Source organism: Apteryx mantelli, chromosome 28 (assembly GCF_036417845.1).
Source record: "Apteryx mantelli isolate bAptMan1 chromosome 28, bAptMan1.hap1, whole genome shotgun sequence".
Taxonomy (NCBI): Eukaryota; Metazoa; Chordata; class Aves; order Apterygiformes; family Apterygidae; genus Apteryx; species Apteryx mantelli.
The window spans coordinates 1,162,783-1,181,303 of record NC_090005.1 but is presented as its reverse complement, the minus strand read 5'-3'; the positions used below and the strand labels follow the sequence as shown (position 1 = coordinate 1,181,303).

Sequence of the window (18,521 nt, the reverse complement as noted above, 5' to 3'; positions counted from 1 at the left end):
AGACTTGAATGGCTGTTTCTGGAATGTATTTTTACTGACTCCATTGTCATATTTATTAATGTAGAATTTCTAATGCATAGCTGCATGACCAGTGGTTATTAATAGTCAGCCCAAATATTCATGTTTCTTTGTTTTGCCTCAAGCTATTGGTGATGTCAATATGCAAAGTTCAACAAGTTTGTAAGTTTTTTTCTTTTTGTTTCTCTATCAGCTTCCTTTTTGGTTGGTACAAGCATTTTTTTTTAGTTTCTACTCTTCTGTAGTTTTTCAACCTATTGAAGGGAAGGCAAATAGCTTTCTTCTGGACTACTTCCATTCATTGTATTTTCTTAACTAGGGTGGCGTAATAGTAGTTAAATGATTTATTTTCTGTTTTGAGAGTATCTTCACATATGTTTCACTGTTCACGTATGGGAGTTTACAAAATGTGTCTGTTGTTTTGCGGAGCAGAGTGTGTGGTGATCTACAATCAGATGTGAATTTTATTCCTTTAAATGCTACCATTTGCCTTGCTAACAACCCCCCAAAAAAACAATAGGGTGGTCAGTCATGGTTCATCAGGAAAGGATTTAATGAAGATAAGAATGATTTGACATCTTTGTCTTTCTGTTGATACTAGATCAGTCTTATAACCGATCTGTAACATAGCGCACTCTAAGCAAGTCATTTGACATTATGGACATGTTTTTCATATCTTGCCTGAATATTATTGAAAAATAAATTTAACTTGATATTTTCAAAGAATTGGATGTAAATTTTAAGGGGATTGTGTTCTGGTTTGTAATTTTGTGCTGGACGAGATTCTTTAAAATAGTTCATTGGAGTGGAGTTCAGGAAGTCAAATTTGCAGTTCAGAAGATCAAACTGTCTTCCACCAGATGGCACTCTGGAACATCTGACCACTACTTCATAGCTGGGTTTGCTGCATACTTTGAAACAAATGTAGCACTTTCTTTTTTTCCACTATGCTTACAGCATTAATTCTATTACAGTATGTTGTTCTGCTTGCAAAAATTTCTCTCTTAATCCTTAGGATTGCTGTAAATTGAGATTTTTAAATTGTATGCTATCTAGTATTGTTTTAATCCCGCATTTAAACAGTTTTTTTATATGTGCTTGTTCTACCAGTGGATTAACTTCCTTACATGGTGAGTGAATGCAAACATGTGCACACATGCACAGAGTACATGGCAAAGCAAAACACCCAACAAAAATAGCGAATATGGATCAGGAGTTACAATCCTAAATTATGATAGGAAGGATGAAAGGTAACTAGTATTTTAAAGCTTGTTGAGTCCTTTTTTATTAGTCAAGAAAACTGGAAGAAGAGGTTAGAACAGCAAAATTATTTTATCTATTAATTAAAAATATAAAAAAAACATGAGCGTATGTAATTGAATGCCTAATGTATGCGCCATGTTTTTGGTTACTGAACAAAGAATTGATGATAGATTTAAAGTACGTGGTGAAAATAATACAGGCTAATACCTATAGACTGAAGCAGAAAGTATATTGCATGACTGTTGAGCATGAAAATGTATGTTTCGTTTTGTGTAGAAGAATCTTAGTAAATAAGCCAATCTATTTTATCACTTCATACAAAAGAACAAAGTTATTAATCTACTGCTTTTAAAGAAGAATGGAATGAATGGATCCTTTGCAATAGCAGATTGTGTCTTACATCTTCTCTTCAACTTCCTTAACATGGGATGCAACAACTTTTCCATCTACTACTTCCTCGACAATTGTCTTGATCTTTCTAGTTTTTGTAGGATCTAAACATCATAAACAAACAAAAAAGTATTTATTAAAGTGCTAAAAATTACAAAACAGAACAGCATACTTACATAAACAGTTCCATCCTTTTTCCTTTCAAATTGGTTTCTTGTTATGATGTACTTTATGATATAGTTAAATCAAAGAGCATGTATTATTTTAGTTATAAGAATGAGTTTAAAAGTAATATTATTAGGACATTTCATCCCCATGCAGACATCACTGAGAATTCTGTATGAGTACTTACTAATTCTGTATCAACTAGTTTTACTAGTTAGATAAAACAACTGTATATATAATTAACATGTGCACACTTTAATATTAATTTGAAGTTTAATGGGCAGGATTATTATAGCGGTTGTAAAAAGAAATTTTATTCAGTCAAGATCTACCTACCCTGAGAAGAATCCAATGATTGTGTTTGTGATTTGGACCCAGTCAAAGATGAGCTTTCAAATGTAACTCCCTGTCCTGCGCTCCTAAAAAATAAATCATAGACACATGTAATATTGCAGAATGTTTACCAGGATCAGGAGAAATAAGATTATTCCTTTTTCATGTCAGCATTCGTAGGTTAATATAAATACAGAGTAGAATGGCTCAATCTTCCCAAATAGATTATATGTTTAAAGAAGAGCTACCAACTATAATTATTTCAGAATCTTTGTATGTGCCTTATTGTCTTTTGGTGCATGGACCATTTGTTTATACCTCTTCTTTTTCCCTGAAAAGGATATTACTATAGAAATTAAAATGGAGAAGATATTTTATGTAAATTTGTTACTTACACAAACTCGCCATCTAGCAAACGACGATAAGTCTCAATCTCCATTTCCAGATGAGTCTTGATGTCTAGAAGCTGCTGATACTCAGCGTTCTGGCGCTCCATATCAGCCCTGACCTGAAACAGCTGAGACTCCAGATTCCCAATCTGAAGCTGTATTTGTGAAAGCTGAGCACAGTAACCTCCTTCTGTTTCTGCCAAGGTGTCTTCAAGGGATTTTTTCTGTGTAAGATGGATATTAAATAAACTCTGACTGAGAAGAAAAAAAATTCTTTAAAATTACAAAAGCAACTAAAATGGTTTAATGAGAATAAGTATAGCTTCATTACTAATAGATATTTAGTTTTTTCTTAAAGCAAAATACTGGTTTTAAAACTGGCCTTTACTTCTTACAAATGTCTTTGCACTGAATATGTACATAAAAATTAATCTGCTTTATAGCATGCTACTTGCAATCCAATTATAGCTATTACTGCTGTTTAGGAACTAACAAGAATGCAGAGTTTGATAGGAAATAAATGCAAATCTTAAATCCTATAGAACAGTAGAGGATTTAACAACATTTTTGAAGTTGGAAAATTTACACTGGTAGCAGCTTCTCCTCAAGTTACCATGGCAAGTTGAGATTGTAGTTCAATTTCCAAGCTCTGAAGAGTCCGTTTCAGATCTGTGATTTCACTTTTTCCTGACTGAAGCTGCTCAGTATTGGTGGAGATTTCCCTTTTCAGCTCCCCACTCTGAAATGTCAAGAAAGGATAGAGTGTAATTTAACTGTTCCAAATATTTAACTAATTTTTACATTTATTTGACTGAATTTGCTATCTTTGTGGTGGTTACTTTTTCATTGAACCATGCTTCAGCCTCTTTACGGTTTTGCTCAGCAATGGCTTCATACTGCCCTCTCATGTCATTCAAAAGCTTGGTGAGGTCAATTCCTGGAGCAGCATCCATTTCAACGCTGACTTGGCCAGCTGTACTGCCTTGGAAGCCCTGAAGCTCCTGGAGAGATTTAAAGAAAAAAGAACAGCAAACAAAACAAACAATGAAACCAAGTAACTCTTCTGACACAAATAAAGGAAATGTTTGATATTTCACATTTTCTTCTGCCTTGTTAAGAATTTATGGAAAAAAAACAAACCTCTTCATGATTCTTCTTGAGATAAGCCAGTTCCTCATTCAGGCTTTCAATCTGCATCTCCAAATCAGCTCTTGTCAAGGTCAACTCATCAAGAACTCTACGTAGACCATTGATGTCAGCCTCCACACTCTGGCGAAGAGCCACTTCATTCTCGTATCTTTAAGGAAAGTCATTACATATACTTTTTATGGGGTTAGTAGGGTCAAATGCAAACTATTACTATGTCATTAAATAGCTTTTGCTCTAAATTCTTAATATGTATAATTATCATAATGTTCAATAGTTACATTAAAGTATTCTACAATGAAAGAAATATTTAAAGATACTAAACATTTTTGCTTAAAATACTAGTAAAAGTTTTTGTAATATTAAGATATACTTACTTTAGTCTGAAATCATCAGCAGCCAGTCTGGCATTATCGACCTGCAGAATAATTCTTGCGTTGTCAATAGTCGCATTTATGATCTGGAACACAAACAATTTCCTGAAAATGATTTCATAGTCTGATGGATTACAGCTCAATATACCTATTTATGTGACTGTAATTCTAAATATGGTTATAAAATTAAATGTAATTTGTTAGACCCTTGTATAGCTTACTATGAAAACACTTAGGACAAGATTTTCAGCTTCTGTAAGTCAGCATGCTTCATGTAATGGAAAAACACCAGTTTGCATTCTGTGACTACCTAGTTCATAATCTCTGAAGAGCTTACCGGGTAGTCTCTCAGGATTTGAATTTGTGATACAAGAAATAAGAAACTTACTACATTAAACATTTTAAGCAACAAGTTTGCACAGCTGGATTCTGTCACTGCCTTCTTTATTCAAATTAGACCAAGTCAGTTCACAGCTTTAACAGAATTGCGGTTAACATACAACAAAAAATTGAATATAATGTGATGCCAATGCAGTGTGACAGAGGATTATTACAAGCGTCAGAACTGTAGAACAAATTTGCTCTCAGTTTCTGAAAGGAGTTTGTTGTTTTTATCTAAAATCTTACTAGGTGAATTGCAAATGTGAAAGATGCAATAAGTACATTGCTTTCTTACCTTGCTTCGGAGATCTTCAATTATTGGATAATATTTACTATAATCATTCCCCGATCCAGGGATACCACCACCAGGGCCGTTTTTCTCATACCACTCTCGTATTTTGCGCTCCAAATCGGTATTGGCCTCCTCCAGAGATCGTACTTTGTCCAGATAAGCAGCCAGACGGTCGTTGAGGTTCTGCATAGTTTCTTTTTTTGAGCCAGAAAGAAGGCCACCATCCCCGCCACCGCCAGTGCCAAATCCGCCTCCAAAACCAGCGCCTGAACCACTAGCAAAACCACTTCCCAAACCTCCACCAAAACCACTGCCTAAGCCACTTCCATAGCTACCACCTAAACCACTACCAAAGCCTCCACCAAAACCACTGCCTAAGCCACTTCCATAGCTACCACCTAAACCACTACCAAAGCCTCCACCAAAGCCACTGCTTAAACTGCTTCCAAAGCCTCCACCTGAGCTACCCCCAAAACCCCCACTGAAGCCGGAGCCTGAACCAAGCATAGAAGCAGCACCAAAACCAACCCCACTTCCACCAAAGCCTCCTCCACCGCTAGGACTAGGCAGTCTCATGGATCCCCCCCCAAGCCCACTCCGAGAGGAGAATTGCCGTGATCCACCGCTTGTGCGCACGGAAAGGGCCATGGTGCTCAAGGTGCCCTAATCTATGCTAAGCACTCAGGGCAGATCTGAGAAAGGTTTAGCCTTTATATAGAGAATGTGGTGGGTGTTTCAGTAGTATTTCACGCCTCCTAACAGATTCTTTAATTCTTTTTTTCCTTTTCTTTCCCTCTCTCTCTCTTGTCGGGGGGGGGGGGGCAGTTTAGTATCTTCTGACCAAACTAAATGATATGTGCAAATCTAAATTGTCCATGGCAGTGGAAATCTAATACCCTCCAGGTATTTGCTGTATGAGGGAGGATGGGTGGAGTAGAGCTGAGACATCACAATAATGTTTTGCCATGTGCAACAGTGCACAGTAATTTCTTTTCACATTTAAATCCATCCTAAATAAATTTTTTGTCATTACATGTTCACCCCCTTCTTGATTTGGGGTTATTATTGTAGAAGTATGCTTGAGGCAGTAGAATGCTCCCTTTCATACCGTACTTCCTGTGTGCATGTCAAAAAGGAGTTTCTCTTCATAATACTTCTGTGACAAATTTATTGAGCCTCTGCTAGATTAGTCTCTATATGTTTGTTAAGAAGTAAGAAAGTGGTCAACAAAAGTGCATGAAGAGACTTACAGACTGTCAGTGATTTGTATGTTGATCGTTAATATGAAAACATAACATATAACTGATTATACTGAATTAATTTGTAATTTTGTCTTCTGTCCTAAACTTTCAGGCATTGAATCATCTCTGTAAGGGTTGGAATACAGTTTTCTGCATCTAGTGCTGAAGCTAACAGTACCACTACAACATAAGTATAATATGCTTAACTTTTTCAGCAATTTACACTTTTGAGCTGAAAAAATAACCTTTGTTTCTTTTAAATAGTTTGCTAGTATCCCAAAATGGGGTAAATGATCTCTAGTGTGGTTGAGGGTTTCAAATCTTTTTCAATTGTAACAGCTCTTTTTTGTGCTTAAAGGGAGAGAGGGGATTTCTGAGACACCTTTTAGGTGTGAGGAGAAAAATAGACCATCAGATTTTTATCTGATAGTGAATCTCTGGTCGTCTCCTCTGTGGTGCTCCAAGTGTATGTCTGTTTTTCAGTATTTTATGCTCCATGTGTAGCCAGATGCAGAAATCATAAATTCTGGCAAATTAGTGAAACTATAGTTCTCTCCTTTCTGCACTGTTCCAAGGGTTCACAGAAAAACCTTAACTCAGTTGGCATTACTGTGCAGATTCACAAGGCGATCACTTGCAGTTGCACCTGTATCACTGATTTTTTTCCATTGTATCAATTGGACATGAAAGCCCAGCTCAGAAACTCCTCACAGTAATTTCTGTATTTTGTGCCTTTTCTAATATAAATCTGAAGATCAGAAATACCTGTTATAGGTTACAGGTTTAGGCATGGAAACCCTTCAAAATCAATATGCTTTTTCTTAAGATGTTATTTCAGTAAACAGAAAATAGATTTTTGTTTGTACTGGCTCAATTATGTCATTGGATTTGTCAACTGAAATTTATTCATTTTTAACTTATCTACATCCACGAGCATAGGTGTTTTTTCTGGCAGAAATGTTTTATGAGTGGTAGATCAAAGATTTAAGTAAACATTTATATAGGCAGGTATTGATCACTTGGTATCAGTGACTCATTACTGTGAAAGCTAATGATTATTTTCTTTGGCAGCTGTTTATGTGCAGTAAATAACAGACTGGACAAGTGACATTTCAAAAGGGAGAGGTTTTTGTGTTTATGTTGTCAAGAGGAAGATGTAAACTCCTTGGACTGAAGGTCTGGGATGGCATTCAGACTTGCGCTCTGTGGGAAAGGCTACATGCAGTTATTGATCGAGAAAGGTTTAATAGGCAAAACATATTCTTACTGATAAAATATCTTTGCTTGGTTAGTCCCTGGTGATAAAAAAAAATCACAGAGAGTGAAAAAGAATAAAATGGCTTCTTAAATTTTACATTTTAATTTATGATGATCAAAATTGACATTTCCGCTTTATTAGAAAATCAGTTTTTACTGAGGTGAAGCTGCATTGCATTTGAATGGTAGTTCAACTTCAGAAAAGATGCACTGAATCAACATTTAAAAATCTTTTTTAAAACAAATCTACTTTCTATGTGCTAATACATAAGAGAAAAAGCTAGATCGCTAAATCTTGGATTGCAGTTTAACTAATTTACTTATTAAATAGAGAGTGTATCATCTGTATCTAGTAAATTCTTTCCCATAAAGCTTTGATGAAGTGTCCTTCAAGGTTTCAGAAACAGCAGATACCTTCTTAAACTTTTCATCTATTAATATATTGAAAGCATGAGAAAACTTAATGAACCAGACGTTGAAGTGAACTATCTGAAGAAATGAACAGAAAATTCTCATGGTGCTTTCAGAAGAGTCGACTACTATTAAAAGGTTTTTAAGCACATGAGCAAATTTTGGCCCATGTCTTCATCGGATGACTTTCACCAGTTTAGTGCTTTGAGTTTCTTAAAAACTTCACTAGTAAACATTGCTTCAATATTTTCAAAATTTAATTTAAATTATTTTAATATCTGTAGTAAATTTATGCTGTAAGTCATTCAGCTTTCAAATTTATACTGAGCAAGTCTTTTTAATTTAATTTAAAAAATCTGATTTAAGTAAAAAATTATACTAAAGCTTTTAATCTATCTTGAAAATAATAATACATTTATAAAATGCTGGTTTCTATTTTTTCATCTAGTCACTATGTAAGTAAATCCAAAACTGTTTAAAGGGTATTTTGTACCTTCTAACTTAGTGATACAAAACATTATTTTTATTAATATTCCCACAGAAAAAAAGAAGTAGTAAATTTGACATTTGATGATTTGACATGTTTCAACCCTTGTTGATTTCAGGGAGAATTAGATTGAGTCCTTTATAATCATGTGGTTTGGGTGTCAGCTCCAGAAGCTCAAAGGCTGCCTCCTTTGTGCTGGTGCTATTTATATCTTCTCTTCAATCTCCTTGACCTCAGAGGAGACGACCTTGCCGTCAACCACCTCCTCAACAATTGTCTTGATCTTCTTAACTTTACTTAATTCTGTTAATAAAATTGAACAGTGAATTAATTAAATGCAATGTATATTCACAGAATGATGTCACTGGAGTCCTAGCAGCAATTCCAACAGTTAGAAAATATAGAAAGGCATCATTTCGTTGCACAGTTACTGCGAAGCAAGGTTGGGGGGGATCCAGTTTCTGGTCCTTCTGCTATTACCCATGATGATACATGGGACATCATGTTGAATAACTCTCCTATACCTCCTGACTGACCTCATAGCTTCAGTTTAGCACCAACTTAGTAGACCTAAAAACTAGAAATATTCTTACATTGAAAGGGATATTTTAAAATCAGATGCTTTATTTAGGAACCTGCTCTCCCTGTGTAGTCAGTGGAAAGGAGCAGATACTTCTGAAGGCCTCCAGAGAGTAATTCAGTAATTCTCTGTTTTTCTTTTGGCTCGCTAAGGAGCCTAGGGTTTTAATTTGGGCACCTGAGTTATATACATAAAGCATGGTTTGTATAATCCCTGTAGGTTATCCAAACAGTTGATTGCTTTCTTGGCATAAGATTTCACTGGTTGAATATTTGCTGTGAAACTGTTATTTGTTTTATATCAGGCTATTTAATTCCATAACATTTCAAAAGGAAGCCATCAAAAATATGGAAGTTTATGTGACATACCTTTTTCAGCCTCTGCTGTAGCTATATCCACTTGGAAATGCCTGTGGAAATTATAAAAAATATATTATAAATATATTATAAATATATTATAAAAATATAAATATCTGGTGCTTAACACATTGAAGAAACATCTTTGTGTGTTTCCTGTATATTTAATCAAGACAGTTAACTTCATTTCATCAAGACATTTAGCCATGTGTTTAAATCAGTTTTCCCTGATAAAGAAAAATTTGTTAAGCACGATCCATAGGTGAAATTAATCTGCAGTCCAGTTTCTGCAATGTTAAGAGTTCAGCTCATGCAGATATGCCCAAACTAGGCCCCGAGCCACAATTGCTATACATGGAGGGGGAAGTATCACTCTCTGCTTGCCCTGTTCTATACTTTTGCGTAGTTGTCTGCTTTTTTTCACTACAGGATATGGGGTACTGGAACAGCTGAACCTTTGGTGACGGCTCACCTGACCCTCTTGCATTTTTAAGTAGCTTGGCCGCTAGTGACCCAGGTAGAGCAGCAGAGAATCCAGTGCGGGCTGCAGAATGTGCCGTAGACTGCAAGTGAAGGTCAATATGCTTGTGCTGAATGCCTTGCTCTAATGTCACTAGGTGCCTGCAGTGTCTAAACCAATTTAAAAAAATCTAGCCCTGCTTAGCCCAGGCCTGCAGAAGCTACGGTCATTACAGTTATGGAAAAGTCGATACAAAATTGCGTCACTGATACCTGATGCATCATTTCTACCCTCTAGTTTTGCTTCTAACTTGTCAGCTTATGGGATGCCAACACCTGTCTAGCTACTTAGCTCAAAAAGAGTAACAGGACATAGCGGTGCAGAGGTCGATGGCTATAAACTCAACTGACTTCCACAGCAGCCTCTCAAATAGAGCCGGAACTGCAGCCTGCTCTGTATCTATGGTAGAGAACTGGGCAACAAACACACCTTTTTATTCCCCCAAACCAGTTGCCAAATGGCAGATTTTACCACTTTCACCCTTAGTGAAAGTGTATGCATAGGGTAGTGCCACTCATGTTGTTTCGGACATTGAATAGTTCGAGATTGTAGCCTAAAAGACATCTTACAAAAGGAAAAGAGAACTGTTGTAATTATTATTTTGCTATTGCTATTTGTGAGGGAATTTTAAAAATTAGTTATTGTTTTAACATGAGGAAAATTAAACCACATATAGTAATGATTCTGTTTTAGAGTATTAAAGATTCTCAGTTTACATTTTCTGACATTCATTCTTACTGATGTTATCCAGACAGAGAATGCAGCTATATCAGTAGACTATCCCATGTCAGCAGTAACATACTTTAAAATGAAGAAGCATCTATAACCCTTTTATTATGTTGGTTACAAGAGTAAGTCTTCATCTTTCTTTCTCCTCTCCTTTCTTGGGGTTACTATCAGATTTACTATAAACAGTATTTACAGTTTTGTCTGCTGTCAGATGAAACTGAACTGATAAGCAAAATGCATTTAATACTCAGTTCCTTACCCGCTGTCCTCTCCTTCCAGGAGGCGGCGGTACGTGGCAATCTCCATCTCCAAACGCGTCTTGATATCCAACAATATGCTGTACTCATTATTCTGACCTGCCATGTCAGCTCGGATTTGTCTCAGCTGAGCCTCTACATTGGCAGCTGCTTCCTGTATTTGAGCTAGTTGATAACTATAATGTGCTTCAGTTTCAGCCAGGGTATCTTCTAAAGACTTTTTCTATAGCCGATGAAAAGAACAGGAGATTTTAGGAGATGTATTATTCAAGAGGATACATTTTTATGTTAAAATTGCATTTAGACTGAAAAACCTCACAGTTTCTGTATTTATCTGTGTAATTTTCTGCTAAGCACATCCCTGATTTCAAGTACTGCTGATTATTTACCATGTTAAGGTGGGACTGTAATTCTAGCTCCAGGCCCTGAAAGGTCTGTCTCCGTTCCGTGATCTCTGTCTTTTGGTTTTGAAGCTGTTCAGTATTGATTGCTACTTCCTGGTTCAGTTCGTCTATCTGAAATACAAAAAATGGAAGGACTGTAACCCAGAACTAAACATGCTTGAGGATCTTGCTGATGTTTAAGTAACTGAGCATTACCTGTTTTTCAAATCGTTCTTTGGCTTCTTCACGGTTCTTTTCTGCCATTCCTTCATATTGCAATCTCATGTTTTCCATAATAGTTGCAAGATCGATACCTGGAGCAGCATCCACCTCTACATTAACTGAGCCACCCACCTGTTTGCGCAGTCGGTCAACTTCCTACAACAATGAGGATTGTATTAGCATCAGTTAAAGTGAACTTTTAATCCTGAATATTGGAAGGAAATTCAAAATCCACAGAAACAGAAGTAGTTCTTAATTCTTAAATAGCACCTCAGGATAAGATAACTTAATCACTTCGTAAATATTGTATATTGCATCTTACGTTAGAAATTTTTACTTATTTTGTAGCAAGAAATCTTATATCATAGATAAACATATTATAAAAAGATGATTTCCTCAGGGCCCGATCCATGAAATGACTATAGAAGTCATGGTTCCCATCTGTATGCTTTTGTGTTTAGTAACAACTCATAAAACACAAATTATTCTTAAGGAAAACCTTTACTCCTTAATTTTTGGAGCTGTTCAGCATTTGATGCCTAATAGCTGGGATGTAGCTTAGTGCCACGTAGAGTTATACTGCTTCTGGAAAATGTACAAATGCTTCAGTGAAGCACAGCGCAGTTTTAAGTAGGTGCACCAGCTTTTTTTAAATCTAGGTTGGCTATTTCTAATACAGAGCTTAAAGAACATTTTTTCTGCAGTGTGACAAGGAATTTACAAATATAGAGCTGATACTATGACTCTTAATTACTAAGGCTAGCAATCTCAAAGGGAAGCTTGGGTATATGCTGTAATTCTGATTGTGTTAACATTTAAGAGTCATCTTTAATGTAACATTTCTGTTTGTGTCTTTAACTTAAAAAGGGGCGATAAATAGTGGTTGTTGAACCTTCTTATCTTTGTAGGCCTTTGAAATTATAAATGTAATGCTAAGGGTGTGATTCAGTTTGAGCGTAGACTCCTAGCAGATACCTAGTGCAGTTATCTAACTTGCTGATATCTGCATGAGCCAGAGCTCCTGTTAAGCCCACTACAGACCAAAGAGCGCATAGCATTCACACAGATAGTATACAAATAGGCAACTAAATTTTGATGTGTTAATCTTGAGCTGAATCCCACCCTAAGTGTCATATTCTTTCAGATTAACCATGAAAATTTCATTATTCCTAGTGGGGCTGAATTTACGTATGCCATTGAAAAAATAATCGCTCTGTGATGGTGTTCTGCTGCTCTCACCTCCTCGTGGTTCTTCTTAAGAAAAACTAGTTCTTCATTCATACTTTCAATCTGTGACTCCAGATCAGATTTCGTCAAGGTCAAGTCATCACGGACTCGGAACAGTCCATTAATGTCATTCTGTACATTTTGCAAGAGCAAGTGTTCATTCTCAAACCTGTAAAATAAGGCTTGCTTTGTCACCATCAAAATGCAACTGGTTGAAGAAATGTTGGAATGAATAGCTACTGCTGCCTTAGTCCTCAAGTTTTTCTTTTACTAACTTTTGTATTAGCAAAGGTTTGCCTCAAAGTTTTGATTCTAATAGTTAACTTTCAAGACAAAGTACAAATTTAGCCTAAGTATAGCAAATGCATGTAGAATTTTTCGAGGGAATGGAGCAAATGACATTTGCACAGTGCGCCTATTCTGTGTTACTATTTAACTGTGTTTTGTAAAAGGGATTTTAGTTCATATATAAAATTTTTTTTTCTCCCTTGAAAAATGAAACTGGCTGTCTAGAAGCTTTCATGAATAACAAGAGCATAAAAGAGAATGTGTGGAATGATCATGGAACTTACTTCAGTCTAAAATCATCAGCAGCCAGTTTGGCATTGTCAATCTGCAGGACAAGCCTTGCGTTTTCCAGCTGGGCAACACCAATCTAAAAAAGAATGGTTAAAAGGGATGACGCATTGGTGGTAGAATTAGCAGACAAAGCTGATAGATTCTTAAAAGTTATAGAAGATAACATTGTTTTACATTTATAAACACTAAATTTCTACCAGCAACCAGATTTTTGTTATCTAAGGAATGATTGTACAGGTATATTATATTCTTCTGTGTGTTATGATACTGAGAGAAGCCATTCTAATTGAAAATTGGAAACAAAAGTTCTGAGGGAGGGGAAGAAGAGAACAAGAATCTTTGCACATAAATGTACACTTTGTCCTTTCTTGGAAACCTCATTAATACTGCATGTGGCCTTCATCATCTCACTTAACTTTACTGTCTGTTAGTCATCTAGATTTAAGCTAAATTCCCTTTAAAGTGCATGGAAAGAAATAGTCTTCTCCGAAACGTGAAGTATGCTGCCATAAGATAGGTTTCTAAAAGAGTCAAGATGATCTGCACTCTGGAAGACATGTGTTTTTAAGGGATCAGTAATAGAACTAGCGAAAAGTAAGAGGGGAAAGATTTTGGTAACTGGAAACATAATTTGAAAGACAAATCTGTCAGCTGGAATAACCTGCAAGCAGGTTATTTTTTATAGTGGTAATTTACTATTTCAAGCAGTGATCTATTGCTTTTCTGGACATTTGGTAGTCTCCTATTCTGAACATTTGGAAAAATGGCCACTTTTTCCCATATAATGATAAATCGTGCACTGGAAAAGCAGAGCTGAAGCCTGTCTTACTGTAGGGTTTGTGTCTGCCCTAGAAAAAAAGCGAAAGGTACCGAAGAACATTAAGTAAAATTAAGCAACTGGTAAAAAGATAATGTACCCTTTTGAAAAAAATTGGGAAGGTGTACCTGAGATCTAGCTTGAGAACCACAGATGGAACTGTTGTATTAAATAAGGGATCTTATAATAGGAATAAACGTATCCTTCATTATACCATAGTTTTAGGAGCCATACATTCTTTGACATATTTGAGAAAGTTATTTTCTTGAAGGTATGAAAATAGACGTCTCTGAATTTTGGCTTTAAGCCAGATGGATTTATCATACATGGAGGACAAAGTCTAGTAGCTGATTTACTGTAAATAAAAGCCATACCTCATTTGATCACCATCATAGTCATAAAACTGCTTCCCCCCTAGTCTACCTTTTCAGATAAGATTATAAACCACGATTGCTTTCTGGATATTTGCAGCCAGAAATCTTTGAGAGATGTTTACACAAAGATATAATATGTTTATCTAACAATACGATCAATTTAAATTATTTGGGCAAATTAGAGGAAATTATACAGTGGAAGAGAGAGTTTTGGATTTGAATGTTCCTCACTCAATTTCTCCTCTCAGGCAGCCATCAAATGTATTACTTTTCAGGCTCCAAGGTAGAAATTCAGATTAGAATAACTACATATTATTATCTCCTCTCTCCTACCTGCCAAAAAGGTAAAGGTCTGAAAATCTGTTATGGAACCTCACAAATGTAAGACAATTTCTGGTCATAAATGAAAAGTGTTCTATAACTCACTCCATTATATCCAGGCAAATAAAATGCTGTAACTTGGGTCACCTTTGTAATAGACCATCTGGGATAAATTACAAAAGTAATTTCACTATTAATGCTAAATTCCTTCCTTCCTAACAATATAAATGATATTGTTATTGACATTTGCATATGATATGAGGTGATTAACAATGAAATTGTATTTGTTTTTGACGTCATAATAATTGAGACACAAATTATGAGAGATAGCAGCAGCACTTTCCAAACCTTTCATTTTTTTAGAGCCTTAGGTTTAGTCTACTTTGTCAAGCTGTTCTAAGAACCTGTAAAATAATTAAATGACTATGAAGACTTAGCTTATATTTTTCATTCTGCAAGGATACTGAGGAAAGAATTCAATTATATATTATATTCCTTTCAGGAATGCAGTTCACTTTACACTGGGGGCCAGGATGCACCAATGTTCCACCCCTAATGCTGCAGCTGTCCTACTTTGTAAGTTAATTTCCATGTTTCCACTTACTTAGACATTAAATAGGAAAAGATAATCTTTTCGAAAAAGCTCTTTGAAATCCACAGATACCAAATTATATTTTAATATTTAAAGAACCCTTAGTACTTTCGCTAATTAAGCTTGCCCAAAGCACATGTAATAGAAGAATTAATTCAGTTTCCAAGATTTTTCAGGTTTTAGATTACTCGCATCTGTAGACATATATCTACTAATATAAATTATGTAAAATCAGTCACCATCTAATTTGTATCCAATCAAAGTAAAGTATTGTTCTTAACTGAGACAATTACAGTTTGAAAAGTAAATTTTATGCAAGTAGATTATTATCTTTCTCCCCAAATATTTGAAATACATATATTTATAGATGATTATATGATTTCTTACCTTATTTCGGAGCTCTTCAATTATTTTGAAGTATGGACTGTGGTCATGACTTATGTCTGAGGTGTTCTTCTCATAATACTCCCTGATCTGCTTTTCAATCTGGGAGTTTGCCCTTTCTAGAGAGCGCACCTTCTCCAGATATGAAGCCAAACGGTCATTTAGATTTTGCATAGTTGTTTTCTCATTGCCAGTAAGCAGTTCGTCATTACCAGTAAGATTAAGTTGGAAGTTATTGCTGAATTTTCCACCAAAGCCTTGTCTGTAGTTGGTGCTGGTAGATATGCGGGTACCATAGCCACCAGCTCCGCCATAGACGCTAGGTGCTTGAAATTGTTGGATGGCTGGTTTCCTGACAGTTAAACCAGTGACACTGGGTGTAGGAGGATAGAAACGGGGGGTTGAACCCCACTGAGAGCTTTGGCTAGAGAATGCCATTTGTGTTTTTCTTCTTTGTCTAAAAGGAAGTAGCTACGTCTCCACAAATTTAGGACAGCTAAAGTGAAGAGCAGCGTATGCTCTGTAAACCTTTGTACTGTATTTCAAGGAGGAAGCACAACGGCTATAAACCCCACCTCTGTTGACACCCAGTGTAATCGGTGTCAGCACAGATAACATGCAGGAAATTGCCCCCACAATCTGTGGGATGTAAGGGGTTTTTACTCTGTTCATCTGTGTTTGAGAAAAACTCCTCAGGTAGTTTGGCTTTCTTTGTGATTATTTTGAATAAAACATAAAACACAAATAAGCTATTGAATGATTTATAACAGTATACCTGCAGCTGTAGTTTGTGTGGTGCTTTTGAATGAACAAATAGATTCTTACACCCATGTGCAGTTTATGAAATTAAAATGAGAGTTGATTATATGTGACAGGGACTTAAAATATATGTATTTACAATCAAGTATATATTTCTGTTGATTAAGCAATACTCTGGGCCTCAGAATGGTCTAGAACAGTGTATAAATTATTAGAAAGATAATAACTACCATGTTAATTTTATAGTAAGCCCAAAATGCTATTCATACTGTAATCAGAAAGTGAACATTGTTGGGAACTTGCACTGAATATGCATTCACTTAGTATTAGAAGCCCTTGCATGTTGAACAAGCTTTCAGTGCAGTCGAAATTAAACAGAAATGGTATTGCTTTGGATAAAGTAGTAAGAAGAAGAATATTGGAGGTCCTCTTTCATTTACATTTGAGATGCTGAAGTCCATGGAGTGATCTGAGGTGTTGAGATCAAGCTTCCAGCATGACTCGCTTCTAGCACTGCTGTGTGGCTGAAATTAAAGCAACACCAGTAGTTGTTCATTAAATAATCCCATCTGACTTTATATACTCAGATGTAGTTATTGTTTGTGCAGGTGTGAACCTTATTTTGGTGACAGCGCTTAGATCCTACCTTGTCAATATTCTAGACAAAAATGCTATCAACTATATATGCATTGGTATTTGACATCTTGGAGATCACCTAGCCTCTACATTCGATAGCAGCTTTTCGGAGTGAGTGGAATCCTTGCAGAAGCCATCATCGTAAGCTGTCACACTCACAGGATTCAAGAAAATGAAAACTTGACTTTCCTGCAAACCTTCTCCCTCTCTGTGAACAATCTGAAGAGTTGGAGTTTTCTGTACAAAAGTAGTTGCACTATGGGGCGTTCTGTCAGAAAGGAGATGGTATCTGCATTAACAGGAATTTGACTGCCTTTGTTAAGTGTATTAAAAAACCTAACAATCCTATTTCTAGTGGCACCGAGGTTCCTAAACTGAGGATGGCGTGTACTTTTGACAGTTTAAATAGAGAGAGAAAATGGATAGCAAAGGAAGAAGCTGATTGCTGAGGGGATCATTGGTGCTATTGGAAAGTGTGTAGCAGGTGTGCACTGGAACAGATGGTAGGTGTAGTTCCTTGGGGCATTGCACTTATAGTACTTCAGTGTATTGTTAATGCAGAGCTAGTCAGGTAGAACAATTAACACATATTGTTTGTACTGGTGGAAAACAGCTGCTCTGCATACTGATTTCAGACCTTGAGGCAGGGAAATTGATGAAATACTACACTTTGGGGCCTAAAACTGTGTCTTGGCGGTATCTTCAAACTGCTGAGAACCCCTAAGTCTGGAGCATTAGGAAACCAGTATTGGTAAGTTTTAAAAGTCACTGATGCTATCTAGCTTAGAATAAAGTTGCCTACAGATTATTCTAAATAGTACTGGGGCAAGGAAAATTGTTAAGCTGTCATGCTTAGCTATTCTGAAAATGAGTCTTCCAGAGCAAATTGATCAGTGTGCAGGGCAGAACGTTTTTTGCAGGAGGATGCTGTTCATCTACATGAATTGTCTTTGGACCTTGAACTTTTTTGGGTGGAACTGATAAGCGTAAATGACAGAAGAACGTTTACGACAGTTAAAACCAAAGTGCACTAGCCAGATTATTTGGACTGTAACTATAGAAACTCAAGGCAGGTCTTTTGTTTATTAAGAATACTCAGACTGAGTAAGAATCAATAGAGTTAGTGGGACAAAGCATACACGTTAAAGCTGTAAGAGGAACACAGCAGATCCAGGAGATCCTGCTACAGGATCCTTCTCTTGGCTCTGCCTTTCACTGCCTGCATGTCTGGCTGTAATTCCTGATAACTTATTTAATAGTAAACATTCTGCTTTGTTTTCTTAGCATTTATTCAAATTAGTTTCCCTGTTACCTTGATGGTGTTTTTTCTAAACATCACTATTTGAACGTTCCATTTTTTCTTTTATTGAGCAGAAGCCAAAGATTATTTGTTAACTTTCCTGTTTGCCTATAAACATAACAGGTGTCAGCAAACCTCTGGATTGGCTTCTGTGGGCCAAATTCTCAACCTTTGTATTTGCAGCTATCCCACCTCCAAATGGATAAGCAGCTACATAGTTTAACTATCAAAAAAGCAAATTGTATGTGTTGCTAAATTAGTGTCGCATATTTGAAATTTACAGAAGTTGGATACTATTTAGAAATATAAGAATAATATAAAATACTTACATTTCAGAT

At 36.1% G+C, this 18,521-nt stretch overlaps 2 protein-coding genes across 2 annotated transcripts; both read right to left on the bottom strand.

Moving 5' to 3' along the window:
• Nucleotides 1–1,677: 1,677 nt before the first annotated feature.
• On the bottom strand, nt 1,678–5,399 carry LOC106487609 (keratin, type I cytoskeletal 12-like). The gene is made up of 8 exons (XM_067312178.1): nt 4,755–5,399; nt 4,082–4,164; nt 3,699–3,855; nt 3,398–3,559; nt 3,172–3,297; nt 2,565–2,782; nt 2,173–2,255; nt 1,678–1,775 (listed from the first exon to the last, which is right to left on the bottom strand). The coding sequence occupies exons 1-8, from the start codon at nt 5,397–5,399 to the stop codon at nt 1,678–1,680; spliced, it is 1,572 nt and encodes a 523-aa protein (XP_067168279.1).
• Nucleotides 5,400–7,329: 1,930 nt separating this feature from the next.
• Nucleotides 7,330–15,995, bottom strand: KRT20 (keratin 20). Its single transcript, XM_013946387.2, has 8 exons — nt 15,492–15,995; nt 12,994–13,076; nt 12,434–12,590; nt 11,189–11,350; nt 10,979–11,104; nt 10,592–10,812; nt 9,096–9,136; nt 7,330–8,450 (listed from the first exon to the last, which is right to left on the bottom strand). The coding sequence occupies exons 1-8, from the start codon at nt 15,924–15,926 to the stop codon at nt 8,353–8,355; spliced, it is 1,323 nt and encodes a 440-aa protein (XP_013801841.2). The 5' UTR covers nt 15,927–15,995; the 3' UTR covers nt 7,330–8,352.
• Nucleotides 15,996–18,521: the final 2,526 nt, after the last annotated feature.